At 48.3% G+C, this 11,769-nt stretch overlaps 1 protein-coding gene across 1 annotated transcript in view; it reads left to right on the top strand.

Annotated features, from left to right (window-relative positions):
- The first annotated feature begins 290 nt into the window (after window positions 1–290).
- EZR (ezrin) overlaps window positions 291–11,769 on the top strand; it is a 46,986-nt gene continuing 35,507 nt past the window's right edge. The window contains exons 1-2 of the mRNA XM_081294548.1: window positions 291–380; window positions 968–1,054. Of these exons, the coding sequence (XP_081150674.1) occupies window positions 1,043–1,054 (12 nt within the window). The 5' untranslated portion in view covers window positions 291–380; window positions 968–1,042. The remainder of the gene's footprint in view (window positions 381–967; window positions 1,055–11,769) is intronic.

The following is an 11,769-nucleotide window of genomic DNA, read 5'->3' as shown; positions in this document are numbered from 1 at the left end:
AGGACGTCGGGGCAGCCCCACCCCAAATGGCCGGGCAACTACCCCGGGCGCCCGCCCAGCTGGATTTATATACATTTCTTGATGTCCCTGTGTCCAATGCGGAACCGTGTCGCACCTTACGTCTCCTGCCGGAGTAGAACCTACTGCACATAAACCCCCCACCCGGGTAGCGCCGAGGCAAAAGTCCGCCAGAACCCGGGGCGCGGGACCGCGGCCATCTTGAGCGGGGCGCACCTCGCAGGTCGCGCGGGCGGGGCGGAAAGGGGCGCGGCCCCGGGACCCCGCCCCGCGAGGGCCTCTCGGGCGCGCGGGCGGCGGGCGGCGGGCGCACTCGCGGTCGCACGGATAGTAGGAGCGCACGTCCACTGCAGGCGCCGCGGGTGAGCCGGGCGCGCGGCGGGGGCGAGGGTCGGGCGGGCTCGCGTGCGCGCCCCGCGGAGGGCACCGTGGCCGGGACTCGACTGCAGGTGCGGCGGGGACGGTCCGGCAGAAGGACAGCCAGCACGGGAGCCCGGGCGGAAGACCTCGAGGGGCACCCAGCGAGGCTCCACTCCGGGCAGGTGGAGCTGAACCTGTGCGGCCGGCCGCCGCGGCTGCTGCGCGACCGTCCTCTGTCCACTCTGTTTCCTCCCGAAGGGAAAGCGGAGCCCGGGCTACGTGGACGCGCCCCTCCCGGTTCCCCGGCCTCTCCCGGGCAGTTAGTTTTTTTTAAAGTGTTTCTCCGAGGCTGGACGGCTGCGGTTGCAGGCCCGGGGCAGCGATTGCCACACTAGTGAAACTTGCTGTGCGCTCGGGCGGCCCCAGGAGGACCGCGGCGGACCCCGCGCCGGCAGCCCCGCCCCGTCGCCGCCCCCCGCCTCCCGCCTCCGACCTCGCGGGGCGGTGACTCACCCGGCGCCGCCCGGCGGGTTCTTAAGCCGCGCGCCGAGGGCTGCCGGGCGCGCTAAGGGCTTGTCTCTGACTCCAGGTCGCGAGAACTTTGTCAGCTGCTGCTGCACAGCCGAGTTTCCGGGGGATTGAGTGAGCCCACCAGGAACCGAAAATGCCGAAACCAGTAAGTTGCCCCGGTGCTGGGCCGGGTCACGTGCGCCAGGCTCCCCCTCCGTCGGGAGTCACCTGCTTGAGTGGATGGGGACCAGAACCGGGCGCTGACGGGCTGTCCCCTGACAATTTGTTGATCCTTTTGCGGGACGCCAGAAAGACACCATTGTGCTCTTCTCTCGCTAGGCCTTTTCTCCGTGAGTCCCCTTCCCCGAAGTTGTGGTCATTCTTAAAAATGAGGCGGAGGCCCCCTTTTCCTGGTTTCTGTCTTTTTGAAAAGTGCCTGCTAGGGCAACTTTGCGGTTTCTTAAAAAGTGCAAATCTGCACTCTGGTGGTTTCCAACTACCTACACCTGCTGGCCCATTTCCTTCAACTGTCCGAAACCACATGCAGCCCGCACCTTCCTGGGGCGATTTGAAGGGCATTTGGGAGAGAGGACACCCTCTCTACAGCAGGCAGCCTCCCTACAGTCCGATTCCCACCGGGTCCGGGAGGGGCTGGCCTGTAAACCTGGGAATTTGCTGGTTACAGCAGGATTCCTATCTCTGAAAGGGTTTAGCGATGGACTTGAATTGCAGATGAGGCCGCCCTGGAGCTTGATAAGGACGCTCCCCGGGCTCTGGTCCTGTACTGCTGGTGAAGTCAGCTGATTCAAGTGCTGTGTTCCTGCCCCCCGCCCCCCAACACAATCACAAACATTTGATTGTGTTGAGATTGCTAACCAGGCCTGGGTGGTTGTAGGAACTGGTTCTTAGTGGCATTGCTTAGAAAGCTGTATATATTTCAGGGGGTGACACACACCTGTAACACCAACTGTTCCCAGGCTGAGGCAGGAGAATCGCGAGTTCTAAGCCTGTCTGGATAACTTAGTGAGATCTTTGTCTCAAATAAAAAATAAAAAAGGCTGGAGATGTAGCTTAGTGGTAAAGCGCCCCTTTACCACTGGTCAATCCTCAGTACTGGAAACAAAACAAAAACTTGTGTATATTCCACCATTTTAACACTGGTGAGCTGGGTGACTTGGCACTAGGAAGAGGGTTTTACCTTTTTTTTGAAATTTGAGTCATGGAGAAAATATCGAGTCATTAACATTTATAATTAATGATACATAAAAATTTATTTCTAGTTTTTCAAATAATGTGGTTCTTTAATCAATACTTTTGTGCCTTTCCTACTGTTAAGTTTTATGTTCCCTGAAAGGAATTCTTGATTAGAAGACTTATTTTACTATTAGGTTAAAAAAATTACTAATAGATTCAGACACCATAGACTTTTGGTGTGAGTCATATCATTAAGATGACTGGTTCATGAGGCAGATTTTTTTTTTTTCCTATACAAAATTCTTCCTTTCATTTCAAACTTAAAGTGACCCATAACAGCCAAGCTCTACAGTGCCTGTGGTCTACCTCTGGCCCGATTGTAGCTCCTTAACCAGGACTGCAGAGCGTAGCAAGCTTGGGGATTTGGGGGGGGGGGGCGGGGGTCAAGAAATGAGCTTCTGGTGTGGTTTTCTTGATTTCACTAAAAAAATGCAGAGTGCTAAGATAGTGCCCAGAAAAAAAGTCAGTGTTTCTGGTCACTAATTTTCTTTTTCTTTTCATAATTTGTAATTTCTTTTAGTCTTTTTCTGTTTTTTTTTTAACTTCTTTTAATTGTGGTGAAATGTATATAATAACACTTAATTTGTCGTTGTAACCATTTTTAAGTGTGCAACTCATTGGCATTAAGTGTTCCTATTGTTAAGCAGCCATCACCTGAACATCATCACCCCACAGTGACCCCCAGTACCCATTAAGCACTCACGCCCCATTTCCTCAGCCCCCAGCCTCTGGCAACTACCATTCTAGTTTGCCTCTGTGAACTCAGCTTCTCTGGGGACTTGGTGGGGGTGCCTTTCAGTATGTGTCCTTCTGTGCCTGTTTCATTTCCCTCCACATGAATGGCCTCTTCAGGGCTCACCTGCTTTGCAGGTATGTCAGAATTCCCAGTCCTCTTTATGTCTTGCAGCAGGTATGTTTGAACTTCATTTTGATTTAAAATCTTGGTGATGCCTAAGAATTTAAAAATTGTTTCTGACACAGTGAAGATGGTTGTAAAACTGCAAAGGAAGGCGAGTAGCCATCACCGTGTGTGTGTTTGTGTGTGTGTGTGCACACGCGCACGCAAGCGAGCCTCAGTACCAAAGGAACTTTTTGAAAGGCTGTGTTTTATGTAATATATTCAGTTACCATTTTTGAATCTTAATGAGAGGTCTCCTTTTAGGTGAGCCAGACTTGTCTGCTGTGGAAATCCCTGCCTGTTCCTCCTTGGGCAGGAGAGAGTGTTACCATCTACAAATTATGTTAGGACCACCCTGTCATTGAGAAGGGCACAGTAGCCAGCTCTAAGGTAGTTATGGAGAATCTAGTTTAGTTTGATAGTTTTTAAGTTTTGGGGGCTCTTTTGTTGGTTGTTTTTTTGGATTCGATAAATGGTGAAGGTACGTTCTTCAGTGAGCTTCATCTTTTAAACAAAGGGCTATCGATTCTAATTATTCAGTCCCAAGTTAAGAATTTCACTTAGGTAGCTTTCATGGGATTGAATGTTTAATAATAGGATTAAGAGTCAATTACACTTAATGTATACATCTGAATAGTTGGGGTTTAGGGCTTCCACCCACCTGGTGATTGATTTACCTGCACTGAGAGGATGACTTTGTACATAGAACAATATAAGTGAAATAATACTCATTTACTGTACCTTAATACTGCTTCTGAAAGCACCACTTACTGAAGAGGTTGAGTATTTATGTGTTTGGCCAGCAGGGTGCCCTACAAGAGGTGATGAGGATTCTGTCCTGCGGGGCCACTGTCTGGAACCTGAACCAAGACACAGGCACACACTAAAGCGGAAAGTGGGGAGCTCTCAGCTTTCTCAGGGGAAAGGAGCCTTAGTGGAGTGTGACAGGACAGGCATCTGGTGGGGACAAGGCGAGCCCTGGAGAAGCCCATTTCAGGGGATGAGGGCTGGCACTCTGGGAGGGACAGCTGTGGCCTGTCTGGTCTTGCTTTCCTCAGCTGCTTTGGGGCAGTATTCTGTGGGACTGGTGGACTTCCAAGGAGCGTGCTCTGGTGCTCTGGCCCCCTCGGAGGACGGGGGTGGGGGTGGGGGTGGGGATTGACGTGCAGGGAATGGTTCAGGAGGCAGTCCTTGTGCCACCTTCCAGGCCAGGTGGCCCTCAGAGTTCCTCCTCCTTCCTCTTCCTCACTCCCTGGCTTGCTTTTCTCATCTGATGGAAAGGCTTGGAGGTGAACTGCCTCAGGCACCAGGAGGTGTCTGAACTGTGTGGGGCTGAAGGCTGTTAGAGGAGTTTAACATAAAGGGAAGTTTACCCTCCTTCAGAGAACTTTGAACACGGGTTCAAAGTCTGCCTGTGGCAGAGCTTGAGGAGAGTTTGTGAGATAACCCGGCTCTTTGAGAATAGTGCTTTCCACTAAGTATTTCAACAGGGACAGGATTTCCTGGCTAATGATTTTACTCCCCGCCCCCTGCCACCCTTCACTGAAGACCCCTCCTCCTTCCCCATGGGCAGATGGTGAATGAGGTAGCTAAGATTTTGGCAGGTGGTGGTGAGAAATGCTGGCTGGGGTTGCTGGTTTGCCATCCTCACACCGTAAGGCATGATGAATATTTAGATTTCATCCACTGGTTCAGCAGAGAGGCACTGAGGCTCCGAGGTGGCAGACACAGAAGTGGCCCTGTCATCATGGGTTTACTTTCTGGTTTGGGGACAGAGTAGTCATGGTAAATGCAGAGCTTCGGGTCTGGCTGTTGTGCCTGAGGTGTGTGCTGGTTGGGGGATGTGAGACGGGTCAGAAAGACGGCCCTGGAGGTGGGGGGCTTGCTGAGCTAGATGAGGACTGAAGGGGTTTGAATAGGGTGGGGTGGGGTCGGGGTGGGACTCCACCACTTGGAGCTCGCCAAGTAGAGGACACTCTAGTTGGGTTCTAGGCAAAGCCTCCAGTGGCCAGAAAGGAAATCAGAGGTCAGGCCATGTCTTACAAGCCGTGTTCAAGCTTTTTTTTTTTTTTTTTTTTTTTTTTAATCTTAAACTCAGGGTTTTGACCTTGTAGAGGGAGGTGACATGAACAGATTGGCCTTTTGAAAAATTGACTAGAGGCTATAATGTAAGAGTCTGCAAGAGGTGGCAGGTAATGATTGGGTCTGGGGTCCTGGAACTGGAGAGAAGTGGATGTCCTGGGGGGCTCTTTGGGAGGTAAAACTCAGAGCACTTGGTGTGGGTTGAAGGTGCAGGGTGTGTCCACTGCCTCCTGGTTTCTGGCTTGCATAACTGAATGAATGATGGGCCCATCACTGAGATAAGGAACCATGGAGGAGGACCAGCTGTGAGGAGGGTCAGAGTCTGTTTTTGCACATGCTGTTAGGTCGTGTCTGTGGTGGGTGAAAGAAGTTCTTGCCTTCTTCAAATTTCAGTTTCACCTCCATGGTGCCAAAGAGAAAGAACCTAGACAGTGCCCACAACCCCACTCCTCATTCCTGTTTCTTTCCTATTCCTCCCACAGTGGGCCCTTTTGTTACTGCCCTAAATGATAGCATTGGGATTTCTAACAAAATTTTGAATAATTTTGTAAGAACAAAATTATTTGTTAAGGGGCTGAAGTTGTAGCTCAGGGTTAGAGTGCTTGCCTAGCATGTGTGAGGCACTGGGTTCAATTCTCAGCACCACATTTAGGTAAATGATTAAAAGGTCCATCAACAACTTAACAAATATTAAGTTGGTTTTTTTTTGTTTTTTTTTTTTTTAAGTTTGGGAAAAGAACACAGAATCACTTAGTGAATCATAGCCCTTTTTCATAGTTTTTTTTACTTAGACTTAAACTTGATGTATGTTGGATAGTTAGGAGATTCATTAGGTGATTCACATGCCTGTTCTCTTTTAGTACCTGGATGTTTTCACTCTGAAGAAATAAAACCACAGTCAACTTTAAAAAGCAGGAACACACCTTGAATTAGCCTTTATATTTTATTTTGTTTCAGTAATAAACTCCTCAGCCTATTTACATTATAACACCTCAGCTACTCTAGTTTTTAATTTAAGCACTAAATGTATTTGCTACCACTCATAAAATATGCAATATTTAATGAAGAGACCAGAAGGTTGCATTACTTCCCTCCCAACATATTTATCATCCATATCTGTCAACATAAGGGATAAAGATGGATTCCAAACTTCTGTTTTTTTCTTAAGAAACCAAACAAAACCATTATGCAATAGTGTGACTTAGAAACTTTCTAAATGCTTAGTATGTAGTTAATAGACATTACTTTTTGAAATAAATAAAAATGTAAAGAACCACAAAAGAATAATTTCATAATTTACTACTTAACCCGCACTTGGACAGGTCATTCAGTATTCGTGAACCTCTGTTTCTTTTGATTGTTTGTTTTGGTATTGGGGATTGAACCCAGGAATGCTTAGCTACTAAGCTGCATCCAGGCTATTTTTTATATTTTATTAGAGACAGGGTCTCACTGAGTTGCTAAGTGGCTGAGACTGACTTTGAACTCTCACAATCCTCCTGCCTCAGCCTCCCAAGCCTCTGGAATTACAGACGTGCGCCACCACGCCCAGCTGAGCTTCTGTTTTGTAGTCTTTAAAATGAGAGTAAAGACAGTGTTTAAGTGAAGCGAGCGTATCAACGTGAAACTCACCTTTGTCTTTGAGACCTAAACACTTTATGTCCTGGGAACTTCGTGTGTCCTAGGTGCTTTCTCCCTGGCTATATTTTACACACTTCAATGCAACCCATTGGTTAAAAGTTGGGAGTGCCAGTGAGCCAGGTGAAGTTTGTCCATGCTTCCCAAAGAAACAGCCACAGACGTGTAGTGAGGGGTGATCCTCTGACTGTTCTTCCTCTTACTATGTCCCAGGTGTCAGAATTCTTTGGGCTCCTTCCTCCTGTGTTGGAGCCCTGACATAGGCCATCGAGTGCCTGGTGCTAGACAGTGAAAATAAGATAGCTTTGCCTTTAAGGAGTTCTCAGTCTAGTGGGGGAGGCGAGGATGCAAGCAGGGAACCATGGTGCATTGCACCAGGAGAGCGATGTACCAGGCAGGTGGAGCCAGGACAGGCTGCAGGTCCTTGGGGGGTCTGGGGGATGCAGGGGCAGAGGGCAGTTCCATTTTCCATTATTCACTAAGATAAATCATGATGCTGTTTCATGTGAAACAGAAACACTTCACTGACACAGTTATCCCTTTAATATATTTAAGAAAACAAACCTTAAAGGCAATTAAAATTAAAAATTTCTGACCTTGACCCAACGGTTACCAATGAGCGAACGGAACCCATGTCACCGAACGGAACCCATGTCACCGCGGGTCAGACTACACTGGTCAGCACAGGCGTATCAGATTCTGCTTATCTTTTTGTTGTTTGAAGTTGCTTTCCGCATCCTAATTTTGTTTTCCATCTTCACTAGACAGATCAGCTTACCATTGCTGTGTCAATAGCTGTCGTATCAGATCATGTAAATAATTGTTTTCATTTAAGGATGGAGCACGACGATTGATTATCTGCAGGCAGGCCCTAACTGTGGCCAGTTTTTGTGAGGTCTACCAGCTAAAGATGGTTGCTGCATTTTTGCAGGGTTCTTTTAGAAACAACGACATTACGCAGTAGTCACCAAATAAGGACCTCAAAGCCTAAAACATTTACTCTCTGATCCTTTACAAAAAAAAAATATATATATTTTTTTTTAGCAACCCTGCTTCTAGGATAAAGGCAGATATTGTGAAGACCTTGTTATAAACTTGTGTGTATTGTATGGCGAGGCTGATATTTGGAAACAGAACCACCTCATTGGTTGCAGTTTTAAAAAAACTGTTCTCAAAGAAGAAAGAACCAGTTAGCCAGTACAGTGCACCACAGCCCAAGCACGGATGTCTGTTGTGAAAACTGTCACCTAGGACCAAGGTTGGCTGGTGCTGAGGTCATATTTTAAACAAGGCTGGTAATGGTGGCTGTTCTTTGTTCTATAGAGAAGGTGGCAGTATCTTGTGTCACACCTGCTCCCCCAGCATCTAATGACAGACTTCTGGCATAAGCTAAAAGAAAGCAATTTGTACCTGATATTTGAGTTGGAAAGAGAATGCTGTATAAATGAATTGCTTTTATATCGTCATTTAAAATTAACTTTCGACTTACGCTAGTCTTATGCTAGTGAATTTCTGACTATGGACAGTTTCATCATTCAGTCCCAAGTTTAGACCACCCCGTCTGATCCAGCCGTGCTGCGCCCACCCCTTGCCCCACCGTGCTGTGCTTCACAGAACTTATCTTTGCGTTCAGTGCTTGTTTTGGGGCGGGGGGGGGGGGTCTTGGCTTTCCTGGCTACAAAGCGAGAAGCAATTAAAAAAATTTAAAAAGTCATCATTGTCTGCATCTAGAAGGAACTTCAGATTCTTGCTCTATTGGCAGGTAAATTGGGGTGGACCACTGGGTGAATGCGCTGCCTCCTGGTGGGTAGTCTGGGGCGGGCTTCTTCAGCTGCCTCTCTCCGTGCCTGTCCACCAGGGCCTGTGAGCCCACCCATGAGGGCTGAGGGGCTGCCTCCAGAGCACCTGGCCTGGCGCCTGGCCCTGATCGGAAGGGCCTGTGTTCTGCTTGCAGCTGCTGAGTTCTAATCTGATTAAAAGCTTTACCGTCTCATGATGGTCATTCTTTCCCCTCCAACTCGGCCTCATGAAATGGTACAGTCGGTGGACTTTACCTCACTGTCGGTCCTTCTCTCCCACCATAAACACTGTCCACACCCCTCCCACATACAGAGCACTGCTGGGCCAGGTTTACTTCCTGGGGACAAGTTAACTAAAAGAGCCTTTTGAAGGATTACATCCCCTTCCCCTCAGTCACATCAAATGATGGCCCGGCCAGTGTCCATCCGGAATGCACGCCAGTCTCAGATGCACATTGCCCCCCTCTCTCAGTGGCCAGAGGCCCAGGGAGGTAGACCCAGGTCTAAGTACAACGGCCTTTGTGCCCAGAGTCTAAAAGACCAGCATTGTCCTCGGCCCCTCCCCAGGCTGCTTTTGGAGGCTCACATTGTCACAGGAGAGGCAAGTATCAGTAATGTCCCGGAGAGGAAGAACCTACTGCGGGTTCTCATCCGGGCCTTGCCAAGAGGCGGAGTTGTTTTTATTCTTTTACTAACTCAGTTGGGCAAAGTGACCTGTGAGTGGGCAGATGTGATCATTTTGGTTTTGGTAAATCACCTTTGTGTTGACCCACGAGCCAGGATGACCTTTCTCCAAACCCCTGTTTCGGGTAGATTTGGTGAGAGCGTGTTGCCATCTGCTGGGCCCCATTAAATTCTTCCATCATTTCTCGGGTGCGCTCTTTCAGGAGAACTGATTGTTCCGGTAGTATTTTGCCTATTGCCGCATCTGTGAGTTCTTGTACGATGTGTTTTGGAAGACGATCCATCCTCACCCCATGTTCTTAGAGAACCCTGAACCACGGATCGCTGGTGAGAGCTTAGAGAGTAGATATTATGTTGGAGACTGCCCCCGAGGACTTTATTACTGTGTTGGTATGGTGTTCTCATTAGGGTGCTGCGTTGCCTTAGTTACCTAATGGAGGGTGTCACATCTGGTTTTGAGGTGGTGGCCTACATAGCACATTGCCATTTGGGTGACACTCTTAAGTGGGCCTTAGACTAGGCGGTAGGGAGGGGAGAACCTGGCTGGACAGGGCAATGTGGTAATCATCTGAAAACAAGGTCAAAACGTGCAGTGTGGGACTTGAACGGGTCAGCTGTAAAGATGATGTTTATCAAGCTGGGAATGGAGGCGCTCACCTGTCTTCACAGCATCTTAGGAGGCTGTGGCAGGAGGATGGAAAGCTCAAGGCCAGCCTCAGTGACTTAGTGAGTGAGATCTTGTCTCAAAATAGAAAATAAATTTAAAAAGATATGGTGGTACAATGGGGGAAAGTGAGTTGACTGAGTTTTAAAAATTAGGGAACTGGTTTTGGATTGTTGGATATGATAGTGGGATTATGGTTTTATATACATTCCCCCTTGCCAGCTGGGGATTGAACCCAGGGACTCTTGACAGTTGAGCTACATCCTCAGCCCTTTCTAATGTTTATTTTGAGATAGGGTCTCACTAATTTGCCCAGGCTGGCCTTGGACTCTCATCCTCTTGCCTCAGCCTCCTGAGTTGCTGTGATGACAGGTGTGTGTGACCACACCTGGTGGTTTTCAGGTACATTTTAAAGCCCTCTGGTGCTGCGTGATGACGTTTTCACTGGTGAAATGATGTTGATGGTCTTAAAATATGCAAACAAACCAAAACGTTGTTTCTCTTTTTTAAACTGTAGAAAGAGGAAAGAGCAACACTGGAGGGTCAGTGTGCGGCCAGGAGGAAGCCTGCCGGAGGCTTACTGTGTTGTGGGGTTCCCTCTGCCTTGGGGAGTGTTCCAGGGCTCCCACGTGGAGAGCTTGCTTTTTAAAGCCTATTACAGGGACAGTGGGTGGGAGACTTCGATTTTGCTCCTCAGGAGAAGTGCCAGTCTTCTTCGGGTGGGAGGAGCCCAGCAAGAGGGAGTCCCTGCCACAAGGGGCTGAAGAGGCGCTGTGTGTGTGGGACACCCCTGTGCTGGATCACGGAGTAGCTGGAGTCCTCCCGAGGGCCATCTTACCCCACGTGCGGGTGTTAAAGGAGGTCTCCTCAGAACTCCAGTTGACGTGGAAGCAGGAGGAACCGTTGGTTCCCAGCTGTTCCACTGTTATTCTGATTTCCAAGATTTTTAGGGGGTGAGAGAGGGAGATGCTTTGACCCAGCTGGGAACAGGACATTGTCTTTATAGCAACTGTCTCAGACTTGAACATTGGGATTGAACATAAAATGCAAGACATCTACTGACTGGGATCTTATGCAGTCCTTTTAAGATGCCACCTACCATCTGTGTTCTGGCAGGGTGGACGCCGTCCAGCGGAGCAGGTGGGGGAGGCATTCATCAGACCAGGAGCAGGGTTGGGGCTGGGGCAGGCACTGAGAGTTGTGAAGTGCACACCGTGTGCCCTTGTTCTCCCATCAGGCAGTTACACACATGATCATAATCCCATCATGGATACAACATACAGCGCTATTGCCTTGAAGTGCAAGTCAAAGAGTTTGGTGTTTAACTTTATATGACTTCAGGAACAAGGGTGATTTAAAAGTGTAAGTTTTTCTTGGGTTTTGCTTATTCAAGCAAATTTTGTGATCTTGCTTATTTAGTTTGGATTTTTAAAAAACAAAGATACTATGGTCTTACTCTGTATTTGATCAGTGCCAAAAGAAAAGACTTCATGGGCAAGTTCAGATAGCTCCTGCATGAGCTTCTTAAGGAGAGATGTTCTTTAATGCTACAGAATACTCCTGCATGTGTGGTCCTGACTGGGACAGAGACTGATCTCTGACATGTCACTAGATTTAAGTGTGGCTGATTTTATATGCCCCTCCCTAAAACAGCAGGTCAGCAAAGGAACTGATGTCGGTTTGACAGCTTCCCCAGGCTCCCCCCTAATGTCATGAGAATGGAAAGGGAAAACTCTTCACAGGCTTCTAAATTTACAAAGAAAATAGTGCTTTCCAGGGGGGTAGTGGGTCTAGTCGGCAAGCTTTTGGTTTCCCTGATTCGTGAGTCTAGAATTAAAACTCGTGGTAGTGTGAATTAGCCC

The sequence above is a fragment of the Spermophilus citellus genome, assembly GCF_964194105.1.
Source record: "Spermophilus citellus genome assembly, chromosome: 5".
In the NCBI taxonomy this organism is placed as follows: domain Eukaryota; kingdom Metazoa; phylum Chordata; class Mammalia; order Rodentia; family Sciuridae; genus Spermophilus; species Spermophilus citellus.
This window is presented reverse-complemented; position numbering and strand designations above follow the sequence as displayed.